At 45.0% G+C, this 25,709-nt stretch overlaps 1 protein-coding gene across 1 annotated transcript in view; it reads right to left on the bottom strand.

Annotated features, from left to right (window-relative positions):
• Positions 1-25,709, bottom strand: part of STK31 (serine/threonine kinase 31) — a 171,657-nt gene that overhangs the window by 128,490 nt on the left and 17,458 nt on the right. Inside the window, exons 2-5 of the mRNA XM_088457856.1 lie at positions 17,110-17,146; positions 14,950-15,002; positions 8,290-8,388; positions 7,851-7,925 (exon numbers count right to left, since the gene is read on the bottom strand). Of these exons, the coding sequence (XP_088313982.1) occupies positions 7,851-7,925; positions 8,290-8,388; positions 14,950-15,002; positions 17,110-17,137 (255 nt within the window). The 5' untranslated portion in view covers positions 17,138-17,146. The remainder of the gene's footprint in view (positions 1-7,850; positions 7,926-8,289; positions 8,389-14,949; positions 15,003-17,109; positions 17,147-25,709) is intronic.

Raw genomic sequence — 25,709 nt, 5'->3', positions numbered from 1 at the left:
CAAAATCCAGTCACACAGGAATGTCGGCCAAATGTCAGGAGGATGTGAAAGAAAGACAATGGCTACGAAGTTGTTCTAGGAGGATGTTTTGGTACCATTCTTTATTTATGGTACCATTCCTTAGGCAAAATTGTGAGTGAGCCCGCTCCCTTGGCTGAGAAGCAACCCCACACATGAATAGTCTCAGGATGCTTTACTGTTGGCATGACACTGGACTGATGGTAGCGCTCACCTTTCCTTCTCCGGACAAGCGTGTTTCCAGATGCCCAAAACAATCTGAAAGGGGATTCATCAGAGAAAATAACTTTACTCCAGTCCTCAGCAGTCCAATCCCTGTACCTGTGATGTTTTCCTGGAGAGAAGTGGCTTCTTTGCTGCCCTTCTTGACACCAGGCGATCCTCCCAAAGTCTTCGTCCTGTGTCATGCCAACAGTAAAGCATCCTGAGCCTACTACTGGATAGATTTGGACGAAAACTTCAGACTGGCAACATTTTATCCCAGAAGACACACTAGGGGTTGGAGATCCCGGTAGAATCTCCCTTTGGTGTAGGCTGGGCAGAACTCAATTGGTCTGAAATGCCTAGTGGAGTGAAAAAAAAAAAAACACGTACTAGACGAGCAAACAATCCGGCGTAGCAGCTGTGGTGGGCAAAACAAGAGGATCTTCAAGGCCAGCCACCAAAAAGAAAAATAACAGAAATGGAGGAACGGGTGAATTTGTCTAAACAAGGATGTCTCTATGGCTACCCATACACATATCCGGGTATCGCTGATGGATCATACACCACAATGGCTGTTGAATTACGGCTTTTCTCCGATCACCATAACAACGGACCAGATACGACGTTAAGCTAGAGTAACCTGGAGGGGAAAATGCACGTCCTTGCTGCTTAGATCCACCCGGTAGTGGTCATGGAATACGGCCTGGTGTGACGGAGGATCATGTGACTTGTAGTAGACGCGGTCTAGGGTTCCTGTCAAGTTGGAGCAGCGGTGATTGGACATTGGGGTTTTTAAGGACCTAGGGCGGGAGGGGGCACTATGCACTTCATTTTCACCTTGAAAAAGACCTTAAAACAGAGGTTGAAACGCGTTGGTATGGGAGTTACCAGGAGGCACCGAAGGACTTTTACCAGGGATCCAAAGCAGAGATACCCATGCAGCATCCGGAATCTACACGGTGTGTTTACATCATCTGCCTTGAAAGAACTGTCCGTTCCCAGTTCTTATCTCCATCTGGTAATGGTTTTCTTTTAGCCGACTGAGGATACCCATATGATTGTTTTGTTTATAATTTCTTATTGATGTTCACACATTAAACGGTGCTTCACTATATAACTCCTCTTTTGTTTGTTTTGGAGACCGCTGTGTCATCCTATGAGGAAGGGTTTCCTGAATATCACTCACTGAAATGTAATGTATACCCCAGCGCATGTTGAGGAGATTGCTACCATTTTTTGTCACTTTGATTACTCAGAGGATTGGGAGCACCCTCTTTTGCTTATCTCTACACCAGTTGCTGGCAAATGCACATGGTCATTTCTAGCCCTCCTCTCACTTACTGATTAAACAGAATACTTTTGATGCACTCCAACAACAAAACCCTATCATACCAATCCTATACACAGCTCCATTTACCAAGCAGTCTCGCAGTTCTTAGACACTTTTATCCAACCTTACGTTATGCAATAGCCAACTTGTCTTAAGGACACTACATCCTGTCTGAAACTATTGAGTGACGTCAGACATGTGGAAGTCGATACCATCATGTGTGTAATGGATGTACAAAGCCTCTATACTTCTAAACCACATGTCCCTGGCCTTCTGGTCATGCAACAGTTCTACAAAATTTGTCACCACCACTTGGTCTGGACATAGATCTATTCCTTTCCCTTTTACGCCTGATGTTAACCCGTAACTATTTTCTTTTTGACAGGGAATATTATTTGCAACAAACCGGCTGCACGATGGGGTCCAATGTGGCCCAATCATATGTCAACATATTCATGTTCTAACAAGAGAGGGAAGCTTTCTTTCAGTCCCAGGAAATCAATAAACGTATAGTCATGTACACTAGGTACATAGACAACCTTTTTATGTTATGATTAGGGGCAGTGATAGATTTAAAACACCAACGCTAAAACAACCATTCTACATCTCATTCACATACCGATGGAGTAACAATAGTATAGATTTTTTGGATGATGTAGTTTTCAAAGATGGAGATATTTCTACATCAGTTTTTTCAAAAGCCCACGGATAGGAACACTCTGCTGGAAGAGAGCAGTCACCACCCGCCACCCATAAAGAGGGGACTACCATTTTCTCAAATGGTGCGTATAGCACGAAACACCAGAGACCCGCAAGAACTACCTTCCAAATTGGATTAAATTTTCCTTAAATTCAGAAAGAGGATACATATTAAAACATCTACTGGCCGCCAAACAAATTGTGTTAACTTTGGACAGTCAAGAACTTTTAAAATCCCACAAAAATGGACCACTAATAAGCACCGGTTCCCATGGACAACTGCATACACCACATCCAGTGCTGTAATTCCGCAAGCCACTAGAGCAGGCATGTCAAACTCAAAATCCTAACCGGGCTGAAGAGACAAGGTCTAAGAGTGTCTGGGCCGTAAAAAAAGGGAATCCCGTGACACCAGGGCTAACATCAGAAATTGTGGGGTCTGGGTCTGGCAAAAGAGGCAGGCCCTCCAACCCCCTCTCCCTTTGCTCGCTCCTCCACCCCCTTCCCCCACAACCTTATTCATACATAATAAATACAAAATTACAATAAATGTAATGATTCTGCCTGCAATACATGTAATGAAATGCTGCCTGCAATAAATGCAATCATGCAAGAGAAGAATTACCTTAGTTACCTCGCTCACTCCTTCTTCTGTCTGCTCCAGCCTTCTGAGACCCCACGCTGCGTGTCCTCTCATTCAGCGTGCGTGCCCGCAATAAAGTTTTTCTTAAGAGCACTGAAGCCGGCGTGGCTTGATGTTATGACGTGACGCCATGCTGGCTTCAGTGATCACATGAAAAACTTTATTGCGGGCACGCCGGACAATGCGGCAAAGGTAAGGTGGGATGTGGAGAGAGTCACTTGACTCACTATTATGCGGTGGGGGCGATGGCGCTGTGTGGGGGAAAAGTAGTGGGCAGCCGCAGCACACTGGTAGGAGCAGGCCCCTGGGAGGGGGTGTCACTGGCATGTCACAGTCTGCTACCATGCCGCGAGTTTGACATGGCTGCACTAGAGCATTATGGCCCACTGTGGCAAGTGATGCTGAACTACCTGTCTTTCAAATCAAGCGACCACCTATGGCTTGCGATCGTAGTGGAAAGAACTTACGTGACTATTTAGTACACACAGTTGTAACAGACTATGGTGTAAAAATGGTTACATGCTTGTCCATCAAAAAACTAGGGTGCTACAAATACCCCTGGTATGTGTGACCTGTAGTTACCTACAGACAGGCAATTCTTTTCAGCACCCACACTCGGGCAAAGTATACAACAACAGACACGTCCTTATTTGCAACACCAAATTTGTTCATATATATATATATATATATATATATATATATATATATATATATATATATTAGGGATGTGCAGGCTCGGATAGGTTCGAGTTTGCACGTGGAGTTCGGATTTTTCCCTCCAAAAAAACGGAACTCAGAACGAGGCAAAACGTCATCTTACATGGACGAACATCATCATTCCTGGACAAAAGACCAGGAATGATGATGTTCGTCCATGTAAGATGACGTTTTGCCTCGTTCTGAGTTCCGTTTTTTTGGAGGGAAAAATCCGAACTCCACGTGCAAACTCGAACCTATCCGAGCCTGCACATCCCTAATATATATATATATATATATATATTTACTTGGCCTTGCGGGGTGTATTATATCGGAATAACCTCTAGGATGTTTAAGGAACATATGACCCTCCATAGCTCGGCCATACAAGCAGTCCATGCAGAAAAAGTTTTGGACCCACCTGGTGGCCACACAATTTAAACAAACAAACAGGTCACCAATTGTCATCTTTAGGTTGGGGGAGCAAATATGTTTTAAGTGCCCAGATTCTGAGCTCAGAATCATCAATCATGTACCCCCTTAACCAGGGGTTTAATGAAATTGGAAGCACAATTGATTTTACGCCTGGATACCTTTCAACCAAAGGGTCTTAATGAAAGGATTGCATGGAGTACTTTTTATATGACACACTTATGATTTTGTTGATACATATTCAGCATTTCTATACTGGTTTATACATTTTTGCATATGCGGGTTATATATCTTTGATGAAGTGTATACAATTTTTTGTATCTAGCTTCAGATAGAGGCTAGTGGTTTTATTTGTGCTATAACATTGCTCATGTTATTACTTACTATTCTTTTTTTTCCTTTTAACGCTAGCCACATCCATCCTGCTATGTTCATGTATGTCAGTTTTAAATCAGTTAGCACATTAGTGTTAACTGTAGTTGCTTCACTAAAAGGTGCATACACACTAGACGATATGCTCCCTGAGCGATATCGTCTAGTGTGTCCCCGGCAGGCTGTGCTCAGTGTCGTTCATGACATTGAGCACAGCCGCTGAACGATATCATTAGCGATATCGTTCAGCGCCGGGCTCTCTCACCCATTCCCTGACATGCAGCAACCTGACGAGGTCGTCAGGTTGGCCTGCATGTCAGCCCGATGAACGAGGATGACGAACGACCCGCGGGAACGCGCGTCGTCGTCATCGTTCATCTTTTTTGTGTTAAAAATGGACGATAAAGTGGACGACTGAACGATAACGATATCGTTATCGTTCAGTCGTCCACTTTAATCGCCCAGTGTGTACGCACCATTATTATTTGTTTCACTTTCCCCACAGACTACTAGGGGCCGGAGAATAGCTTAGGGTTGACATGGCAACCCTGGGAGATGAGCACCAGTGATGTCATCCAGGCGCACCCGGCGCCCTCCGGCAACATGCATCCGGCTCCAGCGTCTGTTGGTCATTTGCACATACCTGGTGTCGGGAGAAGGTTAAGATTTTCTTTGTTCTTATACTATATGTTCCGGAAGTTGTTTACATCAGTGAAATTATATATAAGAAGATACACAGAACAGAGAGTGGACGCAGAAGGACCACTCTCTTCAATGTGCTCAGGCGACTGGACAGTGCGCCCTTGCTTTTATTCTAGGGGAGGGATCTTTGAGCCTGACACCGCCCTGCACTGTGACACTGCCGAGTTGCGCCAATGTCACAGTCACATGATCTTCCCATCCGGGGCTCGGTCTGGCATCCGAACAATGTCCACCGGCAACAAGGACACCTTGTTGAGTGTGCCGGGCAGCAGGGGACAGGCGCATTGGTGGCAAGTGTGCGCATTGATGGTGGGAGTGCCGGATGAAGGCTGCAGGGCAGCAGGTTTCTTGCTGGGCGGACGTCCGTAAAAAAAAGCCTGGGGAGAACATGGAGACCACTGCTGCCCCTCAGGGCCAATAGACTGTGCCTCATATCAGTCAGTTGTAAGATGGTAGGGCTGGCGGAAATCAAACATTGAGGTGCATAGTGTGATCGGATTTCTTCGTCTAAAGGGCACATCAGCAGCTGAAATTCATCACCAACTTGTTAAGGTGCACTGTGATAACATGTCACAGAAACAGGTTTGGGTTTGGTGCACTGCCTTTGATAACGACAGGACAGACTTTCAAGATATTCAGCGATCCGGCTTGCCAAGCATGTCAACCAGAGATGATAATTTGTGCCACATTGAAGGTCTGATTCAGCAGGACAGATGCATTCCAGTTAGTGATATTGCTGATGAACTGAACAACTCAGTGGGTACTGTACACATCGTTAATGAGCAACTGGGGCACAAGAAAAAGGGTTAGTACTGGGTAACGAAGCAACTCATAGAAAGTTCACAAAACCAATAGGATGGGATTGTCTCTCGTGCACTTGACACAGTATCATGAGGAGGGAGTGCAGTTCCTGCAGTAAACGGTTACAGGTGATGAAACATATGTGAATCATGTGACACTGGAGATGAAGCAAGCATCCATGACATGGAAACACGTATCGTCCACATCTTCAAAACAACTCCATCAGCAAAGAAAGTCATGGCAACAGTGTTTTGGAACCTCAAAGGCGTGCTTCCTGTTCACTTCTTCACCAATGGAGATACTGTGAATGTTGTCCGATATTGTGACACATTGAGCCGATTGTGGAAGGAACTTCTTCAAAAATGACCTTGGTTGCTACAAACAGGTGTCGTATTGCTGCAAGATAATTCCAGGCCTACTGCACGCGTGTGTTGTTACGGCGCTACCATTGGGAGGTACTGGACCATCCTCCTTACAGCCCTGACCTGGCACAGAGTGATTTCCATCTCTTTAGACCATTAAAGAAGCACCTGGGTGGAAGGCAATTTGCAACAGACAGTGAAGTTCAGCAAGCCGTCATGTCTTGGCTTCAGGTGCTTGACACGGATTTCTTCTATGCCGGGATAGATGTCTTGGTGTACTGCTGGAACAAATGCTTAGACAAGTATGGGGACTACAGATGTGAAAAATAATCTGTACCAAGGCCATACTATTGATTATACTTATGTGTAGGAGTTGAATTAATTTACGCAATAAGAGGTCTTGTTACCTTATTTATTGAACGGGTTGGGTACGGGATGCCGACGCTCGTGATCCCGGCAGGGTTAGGATACAGACACTTGCCGGTGAGTATCCTAACCCTCCCCCTCTCCGTACCCTAACCCGCCCTCCTCAGTGCCTAATCCTAACCTCCCCCACCTACTGCCTCCACCCCCACACCCTAAACCTAACCCTCCCCCCTTAGTGCCTAATCCTAACCCTTCCCCTAGTGCCTAACCCCAGTACTTATCGACGGGAAGCCGGCACCAGGTTTCTGACAGGTGGCATTCTAAGCGCCGGCAACCTGACTGTTGGGACACTGACCGCATCCCTTATTGAACCACCCTCGTTTATATGTATTCTTATAAACTAACTAATTTTTATTGATATGCATTAACATTTATTTAGTTGGAAATCTCATATACCTGTATATAGAAGTGAAATATAAAGTAAAATAAAGAATGTGCAAAAGTATAAAAATAATGTTTATTAAAATCATTTAAAAATCCTGCGCCCACTGTATTGTTTGTTTATTGTACAGTATAAAGGGTCTACTGGCCTTTGGTTTGTATACCCTATCCGGGACATTAATAAGAATATATAATATAAGTTAAAAGCTCATGATTAGTGTAATCAGAAATTGTCATGCTATTAGCCTTAACAGCAAATCACACACATTTCTCAGAGAATTTTAGAAATTTAAGCATCGACTATCAGAGGGCAGAAGTTAGTATTACCTCCTCAATGCTATACTTGATCCTAGTATAATGATTACCAGCTTTTTGCCGATGTATAGCAGTACAGATAAAGTATTCACATACTTTTTGCTCGAATGTGCGTCTTAATTGCAGCACAATGTGACAAAACCACTTCACAAGACTGCACCGATTAATTCTATATGCTACACTGGTATATCTGTGAGTCTGAAGTTGAACACAGAGATTGAAAGTGTTTTGCACATAACCCAAGATATAAGAAAGCATGCATTGAGGAAAATTCAGATCTGTTTCAGTAGCAGCAGTGCTCCAATAATCAAAGAGGCAAAAAGACTATCTACTGTACATATAGATTTACTATTATTTTAACATTCATTACACTACTTTTTATCACAAGATTTGCAGAGCCCCCCCATTTAACTTTGGTCATCAATTTCAAAATAACCCACATGGTACTCTGTAAAGGGTTTATAATTACCTGCTCATCGTTAAGCACATGCTGCAACTTACATCTGTACCAGCACTTATCTGCTGAAAACATCCCACCATAGACCTGTAAATTGAACAGTATCCATATTAGTGCATCGTACTTCTTTTTTAGGTACAGCATATGTGGTGGGCTTCAATGGTGTTCAGATACTCGATTACAGCTACTGTTGTCATAACATTAAACTAATTGTACAAATATTTGTCAGTTTTATTTTTTTTGCTTTATTTTTGCTTCATTTTCCTAAGATGGTTGTATACACAACTGCAACTGCTGGTATGAACAGATCGTGGCATGACTGAAAAGAGGAGATCTTCATTATAAGCAGCAGTACAGTATGCGATTGGTAGAGCAAGGGAGAATGACCCGAATAAACCTCCACCTCCTGGCCACTAATCTTATGGTAATATAGTAGGTAAAGGTAATGTACCTTCTCAAGGTCAGGGATTCCAAAAACAGTATTCATGGTAGGGCAAACTCTTGCCAAAGATTCACTCAGCTTGGATATGTCATGGATTCTGCTCATCGACTGCAAGTATAAGAACATAATCAGTGCAGCCTTAAAACCAAATACTGTGTGTATCAGGGTATAAGCAAGTTACTAATAAAAAAACAGAATGTTAATATAAAAGATACCATCAGAAGCAATGGTGACAGGTACTTCTAAATGTAATCTGAATAAAAACAATGTTTGTTACAGGCACTGAAATATAGAATAGTCAAGGCAATACATATTGTGACAAATAAATTCTGTGTGTAAATTGTATTACACTATGCCATTTATTTTGTTTATGTTTGCTCTATAAATGGGTGTTATTGTGGAAACACTGAAAACAGTCTATTGGATGAATACATCCCATGTGACTGTCACCAAGGGAGATTTCACTTTAAAGGGATATTCTCATACGTGAGTACAATAGTGGTTCATGCCACCTTTAAAAGTGAAGGGTTAAAATGTCACCAACCACAGAAAATACTGAAGGAGCGCTAACAAATAGTAAATAGGCAATAAAATAACAGCAGCTGTATAAAGAGGTTTGTCAGAGCTCAATTGGGAGAAACATAGAAAAACAGAGATACAGCGCTGTGAGTAAATGTAGTACATTAGTATTTAATAGTTAAAAAACATAAACACTGAATTCATTCAATAAAACGGTCATCCAATCCACCATAAATCTCTAGTCCATATGTGCTTCGGACCAAATATAAGTCCCATATATTGGTGCTCAAATGCTGTGTAATCCAAGCAAGATAATTACAAAGTCCAATGTCCATATATAATTGGGGGGTCCTAATTAGCAGTGTTGGCAAACTTCCGCATAAATCTTGGTCCCCTGGTCAAAGGTATGGCGAATAGCCGGTACAGCTGATGTAGCACGTTCCTGGGATCCTCCGAGTGGCACTCTTGAGTTAAAAATAGGTGGTGGAGACTGGTACAACCACTCCCGAGTTCTTACTGGTACAACCACTCCCGAGTTCTTACTTTTCATACTATGGTGGTGCCCTGGGGCAGCTTGGCTGGCCCAGGTTTGGGGGTCCTGTGCCCTGGATTTGAACCCTAGTATGTTAGGGACCTACCCTAAAGAGGTTACCTGGATATGGTGGGGAGGCCCATAACCTTGGCCATGATTATGCTAAAAACCTCTATTGATTGCAAAATTTTATTACATTTATATATTATTAATAATTTGGAGTTGTGCACCTGAGATATGTCTGTTTCTGTGCCAGCAATTAGTCTCAACAGGTAGCTCCTCCCTATATTTTATATATATATATATATATATATATATATATATATATATATATATATTATATAGATATAGATATATATAAGCATGAAGGTGCAGCACTCCCCTCTCAATAAATCAAGCTGAGACCAAAGGATCAATAGAACGTTTCAGTACTTTTAGTACTATCTTCAACCATGAGGCCTTGTCATCAGGGTGTGAAAGTGTGACAATAGAAAAACTTTCACACCCTGATGACAAGGCCTCATAGGTCTTGAAACGTTGGTGAATAAAGTCACTTTTCTTCATTTACAAAGTCCGCAGAGTGCTACCTGTTGCTGTTTCTGACTAATAAATTATATATATATATATATATATATATATATATATATATATATATATATATATATATATATATATATATATATATTAGTCAGGTTGTGCAGTCCAGAAATCTTTCCCATATACAGAAGGGCAAGCAAGAAGGTTGTCCTGCCTATTTCTACTAGATGCAACCAGCTCCAGTACCAGGGTATGCCTAGCCACTGGTGCCTAGAAACAAAACAGAAAGACCACTCAAGTTGTGGTGCCTTTACTCTCTTCCAGGTCTGCAGGACCTCATTCCTACTACACAGCAGCCCTTGAGCTACAACGCTGTAAAACATACTATCATCGGTATGCAGTCGGGAAGCCGGCGGACGTAATCCCGACGGCTGGCTTCCCGACTGCTTTAACCCGGCGAGGGTTACATGACATGCGTCTAAATCTAGACGCCTGTCATTTTACAATTTTAGGGTTAGGCGGCTGGGAAGGGGGGGGGGGGTTGGGGTAGGTTTAGGCACTTGGACGGGGGATTAGGGTTAGGCACTGGGGGGGAAGGTTAAGGTTAGGCACCCCTAAGGAGGGTTAGGGTTGGGGGGGGAGGTTAGTTAATACTTACCTTTAGGACGATCAGGATTTTCAGCCATGTTGGCCAGCCGCTGTCGGGATTTGAACCGCTGGACTTGTGTCCGGCGGTAATTCATACCGATTCCCTATCATCTATGCTCATTTCACATCAACTTTAATTTTTCTTCAATATTTTCCTAAGATTGCATTAGAATTCCAACACTGCATTATTTTGCTAACTTCTATCTTCCATCCTGAGCAAGTATTTACAAACATTCATCTAAGTATTGATAGACTGGTTTAAGCTTTCCACCAGAGCGTAGTTAAAAATACAAATATTTTTTTCTACCCCTTCTCATGTATCTAATGGGTTTACAGCTTCACAAATACCAAAAGCAATAGTGAACATTATAACAGTACAGCACAGAGCTTCAATCAAGTTCCATGGATAACATTTATACTATAGACTGTTTATCTTAAGAGTGCTAACATTTCAATTTGTACTTAAGAGTTGTGATACAAGCAGTTCAGGAAAGAGTACAGCACAGTCTGAGGTAGGTTGGGTGTGCGAGTGTGACAGTTAAAATGTCAGACACTGCCGACATGTTAATAATGCGATGTTAAAAAAAATATTTTAACAGTATCTGCTTTACAACTTCAAACATGACGGTAAATCGTGTTTGAAGTTGAAAAGCAGACACCTTATTAAAATGTCAGCATTCCGGGTTCGACCTAACAGTGTCCCACTACTTACTGTACCGCCTGAGGTAGCACAATTCAGGAATAGTGACGAGGGACTAGTGTACAGTGCATTATTTTACAAACTTTCTTCCATGTGCAAATGTACAGCACGGTGTTTGATTATAGACAACATAATGCACAAGACATTACATAATAAATAAAAACAGCAATCTCAAATGCTAGTGACTGGATCTTGTTAATTTTGTCTATTAAATAATTAATATGCTAGGCAGTTTTTTAAAGTATCTATGTGCAAGTTAGAAGCAGACTATAATTGTGTTTTCTGCTTGAATACTTCCAAACCTGGTATGCAGACGGGAAGCTAGCGGACGTAATCCCGACAGCCTGTCATTTTAACGATGCCGGGAGACCGGTGCCCGGCATCCCGATCGAAGTGGGGGGCAGGGTTAGGTTTAGGGCTCCCGGGGGGGACTTCGGTTTAGGCGGCGGGGAAGGGGGGGTTAGGGTTAGGCACTGGGGGGAAGGTTAGGGTTAGGCACCCCTAAGGAGGGTTAGGGGGGGAAGGTTAGGTTAGTAAATACGTTGGGACGATCGGGATTTTCAGCCATGTCGGCCAGCCGCTGTCGGGATTTAAACCTGCCGGAAATAATTCATACCGATTCCCCAAACCTGGACATACACCATTTAAGTTAACATCTATTATGACCTACTAGTTCTCTGTTGTACTTGCCGTTAAATACTTTTCTCTGATTCCACTTGGTGGACACTGGATCATGGATTGCTTGAAGAAGGAGCTGGCACTTTTGATTAGTGTATGTCATGCTCTGGACCCTAACCACCACCTTCTCACAGATGTGTCCACAAACATCTAACTTCCGTGCGCTACACAACGCAGGAGCTGTGTGTGACTCGGTAGCGCTGAGCATCTTTTTGTGCGACTCTTTACCTTCAAATGAGTCTTATTCGCACAGCGTTGTGAATGGTTAGCACAAGCAGCTTCTGCTGAACAACATGATATGCAGCATGCCTATGCTCTATGTGCGACTGCGAGTGTATCTGCATACGAAACGCTAGGTTAGTGTTACAGCCACTGACAGTGTAACATAGCATGTAGCATGTAGATACACTCGCAGTCGCTCAGAATATAGGCATGCTGCATATCATTTTAATCAGCAGAAGCTGCTTGTGCCAACTATTCACAACGCTGTGCGAATAAGACTCATTTGAAGGTAAAGAGTCGCACAAAAAGATGCTCAGCGCTACCGAGTCACACAGAGCTCCTGCGTTGTGTAGCGCACGGAAGTTAGATGTTTGTGGACACATCTGTGAGAAGGTGGTGGTTAGGGTCCAGAGCATGACATACACTAATCAAAAGTGCCAGCTCCTTCTTCAAGCAATCCATGATCCAGTGTCCACCAAGTGGAATCAGAGAAAAGTATTTAACGGCAAGTACAACAGAGAACTAGTAGGTCATAATAGATGTTAACTTAAATGGTGTATGTCCAGGTTTGGGGAATCGGTATGAATTATTTCCGGCAGGTTTAAATCCCGACAGCGGCTGGCCGACATGGCTGAAAATCCCGATCGTCCCAACGTATTTACTAACCTAACCTTCCCCCCCTAACCCTCCTTAGGAGTGCCTAACCCTAACCCCCCCTTCCCAGCCGCCTAAACTGAAGTCCCCCCCGGAAGATGCATTTGAAGGTAAAAAGTCTCACGAAAAGACGCTTGGCTATACCGATCACACCATGGCATGGCGCGACTAGAAGGGCTGTTTAGCGCGCAAGGAGGCTAGATGTATGAGGACACATCTGTACCTCTCCGGTGTGAGTCCAGGCTAGAGCGAAGGTCTGCTCGCGCTGTGCATCACTCCCGGATAGCAGACAGGTCCGCTCACGCTGCACATCGCTTCCGGCTGATACTAAAGTCTGTCTGTGCTGCTCCTGCCCAGTGCGCTCAGTGTCCCATCAATGAGCATAGAGATGGCTCTCCGGAGCCCCTTCATTGCAGTGTATCTCCCCAGCATGATGGTACACAAGCTGCACAGCAGAGTTCCCTCCAAAACCCCAGTTTGGGCGCAGCCATGGTGGACTATCACCTGACGCTCATTCTCCTCTCAGAGCGCTGCTTCCAGACCAGCTGATAGCAGCATCCAATCCCTTAGGATCCACCCCTATAAATTCCATTTACTGACTGGCTCCTGTTGCCAGTACAACGTCGCTTCTGCTGAAGTTACAGCTCTGTACTGAGCTCCCAGGTACTCTGTATCTGAATGGTCCCAGTCCGTCACATTCCAGTTCCAAGTCTGGTAATCAAGTCTCCTATTCCATCTCGCACTCCAGTCTGGTTTTACCACAGAGACTTGTTCATTTCTGCCATCGGTTCCAGCCGATATCTTCAATCATCGGTCCCATTCGATATTTTCCAATCATCGGCCCCATCCGATATTTCTAATCATCAGTTCCATCCAATATCTACTAACATTGGTCTCAAACCGATCCAGTACTTAAATTCATCATCAGTATCAAACCGATTCAGTACTTCAATTCGTCATCGGTCTCAAAACGAACACAGTACTTCAATTCATCATCGGTCTAAAACTGATCCAGTTTTTCAATTCATCAACATCGGTCTCATACTGGCTCTACTCAGTAATCCAGCATCATCGGTCCCAATCAGATTCTGCTCATCTGTCCAGTATCATCATCATCATCTCCAGTTCTCATTCCAACCTGCTGTTTAATAAAATGAGAGAAATGGTAAGAACTTACCTTTGTCCATAGGGGTCCACAGGGAGACCTTGGGGTACAGGTGATGACAAAGTCATCCGGGCACCACGCAGTTAATTTTTTCTCCCAGGATGCACTGGGCCTCCCTCTATACCCCGCCCTCCGGACCAGAGGCACCTCAGTTCGTAGTAAGCCAAAGGCCGGAGGAGGATAACAGTTTATTGGTTTTAATGGAGGAAATGACAGTATTATATACCATAAAATAGATAATACAGTACAACAGATAAGTTAAATAGCTTCAAATCGAAAGAAAACAACAGCACCATGTATAGAATCAACAATACCATCCAGTGGTGAAATGTGGTTAGATGCTATTAGCTACGGTCATCTAGTAGCCAGTATAAATAAAATCTGCTGATGAAGTAATTACAAACAATCAGATATCAAATAAGTAAACCAAAATTCTCTTAAACAAAACAATAAGAGAAAATAAAAATAAAAAGAGGGGGTGGGGGGGAACACATACAAGAAAAGGAAGGGAGATGGAGATGAATGTGTTTTAGTATAAACCAATAATCATAATTAACTAAAGGTCTGTTTTAAATCGTTTTAAAATCGAACATCATCAGCCTTTAGTGAAAAAATAACCTATATAGGCTTAACAAACAGCCCAGCTTCCATGTGCACTTAGACACTAACAGGGGTGGCAGAGGGGAGGAGCTATAGTTTTAAAGGTATACTAGTCTAATAAGTGTCAGCTCCTACAGTCCTCTCAAGCAGCCCATGGTCCAGTGTTCCCCGGATTAGATGAAAGAAGAAAAAAATGGAATAGAAGCAAAGTGATAAATTACATTCAATTTGGATGACAGTGTGTCCTTGTAAATCTATTAGCAAGCATGTTCGTATATGGGCTAGCAGATATGCTATAGAACCAGAACGGGCTTTTATTAAAAAAAAAAAAAAAAAAAAAAAAAAATTGGAACACAAAACAGGAATTCTTTGTTCAAAAAAGGCAGCAGTCAGCAAGTTAAAGGGTTACCATACCTGTCCCCAAAATGTTACGGCATCTTCCACATGAGAAACGAACACATCTTCCACTAAGAGGAAAAAGGAAAACATTTTTACAGTGTAATTAACAAATGCTCAACATATTTTTTCAATACTTTTAAACATTTAAAATAACTTTCTCCTGGCCCACTGGCAATTTACCATATTTTCATGTTTTATTTACAGCTCAACAGGGAATATTTACTAAAGTGCGGGTTTTTAGAAGTGGAGATGTTGCCCATAGCAACCAATCAGATTCTACTTAACATTTATTTAGCACCTTCTAGTGGGTAATAACAGGAATCTTATTGGTTGCTATGGACAACATCTCCACTTCTAAAAACCCGCACTTTAGTAAATATACCCCAACATGTCTAAAACAGAGATCATTTTTCCTCCTAGTGTCTCACACCCGCACGCACTTATCTCTCATCACTGCACCCTCCACTGTTCCTCAAATCTGCTGCCTGGGTGTCATGTGCCATTATTCAGCCTCTTACCCAGACCGATAACTTCCACTTCTGAATCACCACCAGGATACAATTCTTTCTAATCACTAACAAAATTGTAACCTCCCCTTTTGGCACCCATATCAATGATGAAAACGGGGTAATTCAATTGTTTTTTGTGCCAGATCTCCAGTCTAAAGTCCCGGGAGATCGGGGGGCAATATTCAAATGTTTTTGTGCGCCTATGCTTTTTCGAACATGTCGAGCCAAATAGACTGGGCTTAGCCACATAAAAACAGCAGTTTTGGTGCCCAAAACCAGGACTTTTCCTACATTTCTGCTCGCCACCTGATGGGGGAGCAGAGATGTGTCTACCCGCGGCATTCGTGCCCAAACAAAGCAACGCTCAATTGGGAACCCATTAGTAACAGCCGTGGCTGCAAACAATTGAATCGTCCCCCAAAAGGGGCAATTTATTTGTTTAAGGTGCGCTAATTAATGGGCACCCAGTTCAATTGTTTTTCGGGGGCCAATAATTATTGCGCTTGTTGCGCCCAATTAGACTGGGTCTAGCCTCGTAAAACGGCTAAAGTCCTGGTTAGAGCACACAAAACCACGGATTTTTCGCACATTTCTGCTCGCCTCCTCAGGAGAAATTCTGGTGCCAGCAGCTGTTCACACATGAACGAAGCAACAATTGAATTGCTCAGTCAGGCGCCCAGCACTGACACCTGCCGGCACTAACAATTGCATCTCCCCGAAAGAGTCTGAATTTGATCATCCACTGAAATTATCCTTTCACTATTCCATTAGCCAATCCTTACAGTGACATCCTATTCCCAACTAAATAAAATTCAAACCTACAAATGTGTCAACCCCCCTCCGCCAATGAACGGCCTCTTGGTCCCATTCCCGCCTCCTGGACTTTAATGCTGGCCACACACATAGCGATATTTTACCCGATCTGGTCGATTCCTACACATTGGAACGACAGATCGTGTAAAATATGGCCAAATCCTGAGTAAATCGTGAGACCCAACTCACGATCATGATGCAATGCGCGTCCCCGCTGGTCACACATCGCATCTTCAGATCTGCCGTGCAGTAGGGCAGATCTGACAATCTGGGAGATGATGCACTGTGAAAGTCTCGATGCTGGAGAGATCATTTGAAGATTGGACACCAAATTGTGTGCAGAACATGTGCAGAGTTGCCGAGGAGAGTTTCAAGGGAAATCGTACACAAATCGTACATATCAACTGATCGTGTGCAGATCGCTATGTGTGTGGCCAGCTTAACACCCAACAAGCTAAAACAATCACTTCTGCAAAGCCCACCAGTCTCCAGCTTAGTTCTATTCTCCCTGGCCCAGCCTGCCTCTGTCCTAATCATCACTTCCTGTCATCCTTCTTATTGTTTTAGCCCTTACCACCCCCCCTTTTAGATTGTAAGCTCTCATAAGCAGGAGCCTCTCCTCTTTTCCAGTCCCACCTCTAGCATCGATGCCTCACTGTATTATGCCTGCACTTTGTATGCCTTGTTCCTTTGATTAGGTCTTATTTTTATCATTGCATACTTATAGAATATTCTGCAGTTTGCCTTTGCTCAATTTGATTCTGATAATTATTAGTTAGATCTCAAAAGTTTGCTGAACTATTGTTTTGCTATAAGTAAACAATTGTATAAAACAAGGGTATATATTTTTTACCTTTGTTGTACACAGATTCTCCTTCCATGCTGATAACCTAGGTAGAAAAAGGACAAGAACATACATGTAAGGCAGAGGTGTTCTTAACCTGCAGGAAATATGCAGGATGTAATAGTTACAGTAACTGTGTCAAATATGTTAACTATACTTGAAAAATGACTTTTACTTATAATTCTAATGCAAGTGCAACACATATAAAAATAACATCAATTCTATTCTGCATGTCCATAACCATTTGTGTTCAGCACAAATATTGGAGGCGCTAGAGCACTCACGGCACAGACTCCAATACTTGCATGTTTGATCTTAGGGCCTGATTCAGAGCCGGACGCTCTGAACGAGCGCCCGCTCTGAATCAGGGCGTGTTTTTTTTTTTTGCGAGGCGGCCTCGTGGACGCTCGCATAGCTGTGGGTTACCACCCACAGCTTATGCGTGCGTCCATGATGATGGTCAAGACCATCAGGCTTGCGACGAGACCCTTGTGGTAGGGTCTCGTCAGCCGCAAGCCATGGAGTGATTTTGGCTCTATCAGAGCCAAAATCACTCCCACTGACATCACTAGTGATGTCAGTGGGGTCGGCCCCAGACGGTAGGCGTTCCCATGGGAACGCCTCCGTCTGGGCAGCCACGCCCACCAAAGGGGGCGTGCTGTCAATCACCATCGACAGCACACCCCCTTTGGTGCGAGACCCATAAAGACGGCTACCCCGTCGTTATTCAGGTCTCGCGCATGCGCACGACGGAGGCGCCTCTGTCGTGCGCATGCGCATTTGGGAAACATCGACCCGCTTGCGAGCGGGTCTGAATGAGACCCTTAGTTCCCTTTCAGCTAAAGCTTTGACCGACAGTGCTGTTATTTTGTCTCAACTGTAGTATCTGGCCACCAATAGTAGAAATTTGTATCCTCGCAGGCTCACTTTGCTTGTCGCGCTTCGGGTTACTACTCCTGTTCGAAGTCCACGTGGATAGTAACTGATGACATCAGAGTCCTGTAGCTGAAGGGGATCTAGCCGCAACCATGCTTACATAGGCATGCAAAATGGTCTAAACATAATAGATCATAGGGACATCATCTTGAACATGCAGCCGGGAATGAACTGGTTGAGAGACTCCAAGTGCAAGATAGAATAAAAGGTTCTGTTCTTCTTTGGAACCAAGCTGGAATAATAGTCAATGAAAAATATTGACTTGGGGATTATACCCATCACCTTATTGGTGATCTGCGCAAAGTATAATATTTGTTTACATTTTCGCAGGGGCGTATCTATAATGGGTGCAGAGTGTGCGAGCCGTCCGCGGTGGCCATTTTTTTTCCCAGTTGTTTTTACAGTGCCGGACCCCCACGCCGACGTGGGACTCCGGAGAGGTAAGCAATACTATGGGTGCAGGGTGTGCGGTGCAGGGCCCGCTAGGCTGTTTTAGCAGGGTGCGGCACCCTGCCCTCCAGAAGGAGGGCAAAAAGCACCCTGCCCTCCAGAAGGAGGGCAAAAAGCACCCTGCCCTCACAGGCTGCGGGTGCAGTCTTCACAGGCGGGGCGGAGTGTCCCGCGGGTGGAGAAATGTGCGGTGACCCGGTCACCGCCGGAGAATAGACGCCGGGCGCATGCGCCCGGCATCTGTTCTACCTGTCTGCAGTGCTTGGGGGCTGCCCGGCATGTCCGTAAGTGTCGGGCATGCTCCCAAGTATGATGAAAAAGGGGACGCATCTTATAGACATGCCCCCTTTTATGGCCACGCCCCCTTTTCGCCCGCGCGCACAAAGTTGCCCTCTCTAGCTCCGGCACCCTGCCTGCCGCCGGAGCTAGAGTGAACACTACACCCTGCACCCATTATAGATAGGCCCCTGCCAAAATGTCTGAGGATTGCTATTTAAAAATGCAGCAAGTCCTCCTGTAATACTTGTAAGGAGCCCCGGCAAAGGGGGAGGCTTGCAATTTATCTTAACCTCCCTACGGTCTTCTACACGATTAGCACAACACTACAGAGTTCATACAAACGTATATTTATTTGCCTCCTTTATTCAAAAATGCCCATTTTGCAGCTATCTCCAGGATTGGCATTTTGGGTTCACTAAGTATCGGGAGGCAAAGTGGTCTCTGCCTCATTTTGATGAACAAAAGATTAAATTGGTTCCAGTAATGTTACCACAGTACTGTATGAATATCTTGATAGGCTCCCGTTGCAACTACACCGTCACTGACCACCTCTATAAAGGGGAACCATTAGTTCTGTTTTTTGGCCACAAGATTCAATCTGAGTACTTTTACACACTTAAAGCGTAATATTAATTATTGGATTGGTGCTAGTGCTGGGCATTAGTGTGTGAGGATGTATGTACAGTATGCAACTATACCTACAGCTGAGCTTATATACAGGGAACTAGTAACTCTACTTGGCAGAACTATTACCCAAGACCCAGTGTTTTCTCTGGATATAGTTGTACTTACACAAATAGCCATGGGCGTTAGAATTAATGTAAATTAAAGTAATGTTCAAAAAAAAAAGCTGTAAACAAATAAAAAAAAAAAAATTACACTGCTCTAATAAACCAACTCAACATTTTGTCATGAAATGAGTGACTCCATTGCAGCAGACATCAATCTGTTAGCTCCCCTCCTTCAGAGTCTGGACAGGTAAAGAGTACACAACTGCAGGTATAAGGCCACTCATCTCTGCTACCTGTATCTACCTGGCAACCACCAGAACACTGCCACCATGGAGACAAGGAAACCTGATCAGATACATAATTACCTTTTTAGGGCAGGGTGCTGATCACTTAGGAGGGCACAATCTGCACACATCGAAGGTGAGGGGTGTGGTCTTGTGTCACGCCCCCTTCTCATCACTCTGGGGGCGTGCCCAGAATAGTTCACACAAAGAAAACACTGCACAGGGACAATTGCTGTGCTGGTACATAGCAGGGACACTTAGGACACCCACCTACATGCGCACTGAGACCCCATCCTCTATTAGCCTGAAACAGCAGCTTCCATGCCCAATGTTCACCTTCTCCCAGCAGCTAAAGTTTTCAGGATTTCTTTGCAGAGTAATACCCCTTTTACACCGAAGTTAAAACTCGGGTTTTTGAAGGGTTAACCCGGGCAGCTCCCTGGTGTAAAAGGGGAGAGGGTTGGATCGCCGGGTCGAGTGACCCGGCAATCCAACCCAGGTAAATAGCAGGGTTTAACACGGGCGTAGCCCGTGAAACCCTGCTGTGAGAACAGCGCACTCCGGGTCACGATGACCTGGAGTGCGCTGGTAGCCGGCCGATTGGTCCTGCTTCTGTGGCGCTTGGAGATGACGTCATCTCCAAGCGACCACTTTCACTCCGCAAAAGCCGGGTCTATGCAGACCCGACTTCAGTGTGAGCGGCGCTGACTCGGGAATATCCTGAGTCGGCGCCGGCAAAATTCCGGGGGTCTGATCCAGATAGGAACTTTGTTCCAACTCCGGGTCAGACCCGGAATTTAGGTGGAAAAGGGGTATAAGTCAACTGTGCATAATTAAATTCAGAAGACATAGGGGCAGATTCAATTAGTCCGACTGCGGGGACTCGCACGCAAGGAATCCCCGCTAATTGAATAGGTCCAGCACGGCAATTAGCCGCGGGGTAAATCCCGCGGCTAATTGAGTCTGCTGCAGGAGGTCACTAGACGAGGATACACAATCACCTGAAGCTGGTTGCATTAAGTTGGAGCTGCTGGCGCCCGGTGTGAGCAGCTCCTGCAGGGAGAGGTGCATCAGCCCCTGCATCCTCAGTGCATATAGTAGCAGCACAGCAGGAACGCCGGCACGGAACGCTAAGCTCCAGCTGCGGCGTCTTCCAGTCACTGCCACCTCTTCTCCCGCCAGCCCCTGCCATGGGTCAAGTAGAGCAAACCGTACTCTGATTGGACTGCTGACCCTGTGCTTGACATTGCAGAGCGGCCGCACCGCTCCAATCTGACACCCGAACTCCATTCCTGGCTGTCATGGCAACCTGCCAGTGAATCAGTTTGCTCGCGGTCACCGCTCTGTGCAATCAATGCGCGGCAGTACAAAGTAGGTGGGAGAAAGTAGATTGGGAGGAGAGGTGCTGCGGCCCTTTCGAGGTTAGCTTGAGATTAACAGGGCGCTTGTGTTCCCTCCATAAGGGCAGGGTGCATTTTAGATATATCAAATCAGACAGGTAGCGGCACCCTGCTAAAACAACCTAGCAGGAACGCTACATATATTGAATACAGTTAAAAAGCCGGATCCACATAAAATACACTGAAAAAAGCAAGTACATTTAAAAAGCTCATATGTCACTCCAGCCCCGTCATGTGTCACTAAAGCCTCCTCATAGGTCACTCCAGCCCAGCTCCCATCATGTGTCACTACAGTCTCATATCACTCCAGCCCAGCTCCAAGTTTTCCAGATCGTCCCTTTAATAAGCAACACATGAATTACACAGGTTCTGTGAATGGCTGACCTCTAGGGGGTATAACCCTAGAAGTCACCCATCCACAGAACCTGTGTAATTCATGTGTTACTTATTAAAAGGACAATCTGGCAAACTTGCCCAGCACCCCTCGTGTCACTCCAGCTTCCCTCATGTGTTACTCCAGCCCAGCTCCCCCCATGTGTCTCTCCCCAGCACTTCCATGTGTTACTCTAGGCCAGCCCCCTATGAGTCACTCCAGGCCAGCACCCCCATGTGCCACTCTCCAGACCATCTATGTGTCACTGTCCAGTCTGAGACCATACAAATGTACCAGGGTGCACGCTGACTCTAGAGACTCCTCTGTATGAGCTAAACCACCGGCGCTGCCTACCCATAAATCTGCGGTGGCTGTCCTATTAAGTGGTGTAACCTACGTCACATGTTGTGACATAGGTATGTAGGGTCTCAGGCATGCGTGGTCTGCAGTCGCTGCCATGGAAACCAGCAGGGATTTCTGGGAAGCTTGCCAGGTACTGGTACATACCCCGGTCGCTGCCGGAGCATAGCCGCTCATCATGCATTTCTTACTCATGGAACCATGATCTGCCATTTTAAAATAAAAACGACACACACTACTATATGAATTTGTTGAAGGCAGAACAGGTTGCAGACGGGCCAATGGATCCCCCTGGGCCCTAGGCGGCCGTCTGCACTGTCTTGTCGGTAATCCAGCTCTGGACGGAGCAATTTAGTTTACCTGGTGTGTCTCTCTCTGCTCTGGTGCTTCTAGCACACTCTGGTCTGTATATCAGACGTTGTTGCATCAGCTGAGTGTGCTAGAAGCACCCGAGCAGAAAGCGACACCCCAGGCAGGAAAGAGGAACTGCATGGGTTATGACAGGTGCAGGGTGCTAGAATGAACACTACAATTTAATTGTTTTGGCGCCCATTAATTACAGTATCACACTTTTTGCGCCCAAAAGCACTGGGTTTAGCCACGTAAAGTGGCTAAACCAGTCTAATGTACTGTTTAGTACTTAAAACACAGACTTTTCACACATTTCTGCTTGCCTACTCAGGAGGATGCGAGCAGAAATGTGGGCACCCACAACAATTGATTTACTTTCAGATTATGCTCTGCCCATGTTAAGAGAGGCATAATTAACTTTTTGTGCCCCCTTGCTGATTGATATAAGACACTACTGCTTGATTGGCGAACTGAATCAGAACATTTCCTATTATATCCATGTTGAACTGCACCCAGCTGTCTTTTACAGACTCTGACTCCAGGCACGATTCCAGAGAAATTAGAATGCGCAAAAATTTACACACATAGGAATAAAAATACAGGTACAACAAATTGAATTAACACTCTGTAAAAGTAACCAGAAGTTTTCCACTAGTAAAGTAAGTCAGCCTCCCAGTATTTATAGCTTTTAGGTGTTTCCGTAAAACGTGTCAAAGACAGCCTACATAGGGCCAGATTCTATTCCAGGCGGAAAGTCCCGTACTTTTTGCATGCAGCACTTTTCGCCCACTTCGCTGGTTTTCAATGCGGAAAAGTATTGCATGCGTGCCTGCTTTTCCGCGTATTCAATTAGATATCGGCGAAAATGGGAGCTGGCGAAACTCTAACATGCGAAAAGTCCTGTTAAATTTGGGGAAAACAGCCTGAGACCCCCCAAAAGATGCAATGACATTGGGAATCCCTATACAGTAGATACCCCCGAATAGCCTTGCTGAAGGTATTTTGGGTACTTAAATGCTCTCAATAGCTGCTATTTCTCCTCTTTGCAGAAGTGGTGAAGAATAGCATTTTGCATTTTTTTAGGCTCAAAATAACAAAATTTGGGGTACCTGAAAATGGGTGCTAGCATATTTTAAAGTTGCTAAAGTGAAGTTTTAAAAAATGTTTTACACACCGCCATCGCACGTCCGTATGCCTTGCCGTGTGATCGCCTGCATCGCCGTCGTGTTTTACTCACGTTACCTTTCACCATAGAAAGTCGGACTTGGAAACAGTGAAATCTGCATATTAGGCCTTATGCATTAGCCTGCGAGATGCCGGCATAGGCGTGATCCATATTTTTAAAGCATCAATAATTTAAAAGGCAAGACCGACCTGGTTTTGCCATTTAAATAATTGCTGCTTTACTAATACAGACTAAGTGAAGGCTTGGAGCGGCATGTAGTGGGAAGCATACCTGTGTGCTCTCCCTGAAACATCCTGCCTATAACCTGCAGGAGAGGTGCCCCAGGCTTTATACTCACCTACATCGTGGGTGAGGGTGTGCCCTGGGTCTGTGTTGGGCCGTCTCTCCTCTCTCTCTCCGGCGCTCACAAGTGGCTGGAAGCGGGCGCTGCTATCCGGCTGTGGTCTCCTCTGCTGGTCACGTGGACGGCTCCTGCTCCTGCTGACACTGTCTGGCAGCTGCTGACTGTGGGTCTCCTCTCCCTCCTGGCTTCAGGTGATCCTCTGGGGGCAAGATACTGCTCCTCAGCTGGGTAGACTGCTGGCCGGATCTCCCTCTGCCTCAGGCTGTGGTGCTGGCTCCAGTTGTTGCACAGTGACGGTGGCCATCTTGGATTTGTGATCCTGCTGCTGCAAGTATAAAGTAAAGTACAGTGATTCTTTAAACGGCTAAGTGGTGTTCTCACCTCTCCCCTCCTGCTGCCTAATCTCCCTGCAGTGGTGCCTGTTTTATATTCATATTATTGCTCACCCGCTGATTCATGTGATTAATATTTGCGGGTGACTGGCTGGGACCTGTAGTTCCTCCATCTAGACTCCTCCTGTGCTGCCTGTATTTCCTGATTTATTGCTGGGCTGTAATTTGATCTCTCTATATTTCCTGGACTTTCTGCCTGCAATATTATTCTACTTCCCAGTATCCTCTGGTGATCCCTTTGTGGTATAATGGGGAACACCGGTCATTCATCTGGGGCAGCCTCTAAGTTGCCCGTACCACTGCTCTTTCTCCGCCGGTCGACCCTCCTCCTGACATTCCGCCACCCCCTCCTCCGGCTGCTGCGTCTGATTCTGCAAGTGACTCTCAGCTTTCACATATCTTACACGCTATTGCGGAGTCGGAGAGGAGGGTCACTGACAAGATAGGTGAAGTGCAGATTGATATCTCCCTGATCCGTCATGATCTTCAGAAAATACGGGAACGAGATGAAGAGGCTGAACATCGTATCTCTGCTGTGGAGGATCTTACAACGGCAATAACTGGGCAGATTGCGGCCCTCTCCATTGAAGTGGCTGCCTGTCCTTCCAAGCTATCCGATTTGGAGGGACGCCTCCGAAGAAATAATCTGCGCTTTGTAGACCTGCCGAAGCGGGTTGAAGGTTCTGCTCTTGAGAAGTTTCTGGAGGAGTGGTTGGTGAAACTCTTTGGTAAAGATGCCTTCTCACCGCAGCTTTCCTTTGAATGGGCCCACCACGTGCCTGCTAGGCCACCGCCTCCGGGAGACCCACCGAGGACATTTATTGCCCGCATGCTTCATTACCAAGCTGGTCCATCTCCATGGTCCTCTCAAGCTGGATAATCACTCTATTTCAGTGTTTCCTGATTTTGCTGTTGAGGTGCAAAAAAGCCGTTCTCAGTTTATGCCTGTTAAACGCAAGCTACGGGAGCACCAACTTCAATATTCCATGCTTTTCCCGTCCAGTCTTCCGGTGGTGGCTGATGGTACCACTAATTTTTTCAATACACCTGCAGATGCTGGCTGGACTTCCGCGGCCTCCACGTTGACTTTTTTGCCTTGGACTCCTTGCTGTTTCCTGATGCCGATCTGGGAGCTTCGTGAGTCAGTTACTGGTTTCCCGTTTTAAGTGCTCCCTATTTTGTTTGATCCTTTAATGTACTTTATTGTATATTCTCATCTATCTGCTGTTTTGTCGTGATTTTTGTATTTATTCTCTGGTAATGGGGGAAGTTGGGACAGGTTAGTGGACTCTAGTTTGTTTTGAGGGGCAACCGCTCCTCTATAACTATTTGGAGGGCCTTGCTAGCAATAACTTTGTCTACCAGCCATAGTAAGTTACTGTTTGCTTATTTTAGTCTATGTTTGTTAATTCAGACGAGGGAATTTTTCTCTTTCTTTTTTTGGGGGATTAGGTATACTTTAAGTTTGATAGGGTATGCAGGGTGGGTTTTGGATGTGGGTTAGTTTGATATTTTTCTTATAAA

Source organism: Taudactylus pleione, unplaced genomic scaffold (genome assembly GCF_031769625.1).
Source record: "Taudactylus pleione unplaced genomic scaffold, aTauple2 ptg000788l, whole genome shotgun sequence".
Classification (NCBI taxonomy): Eukaryota; Metazoa; Chordata; class Amphibia; order Anura; family Myobatrachidae; genus Taudactylus; species Taudactylus pleione.
This window is presented reverse-complemented; position numbering and strand designations above follow the sequence as displayed.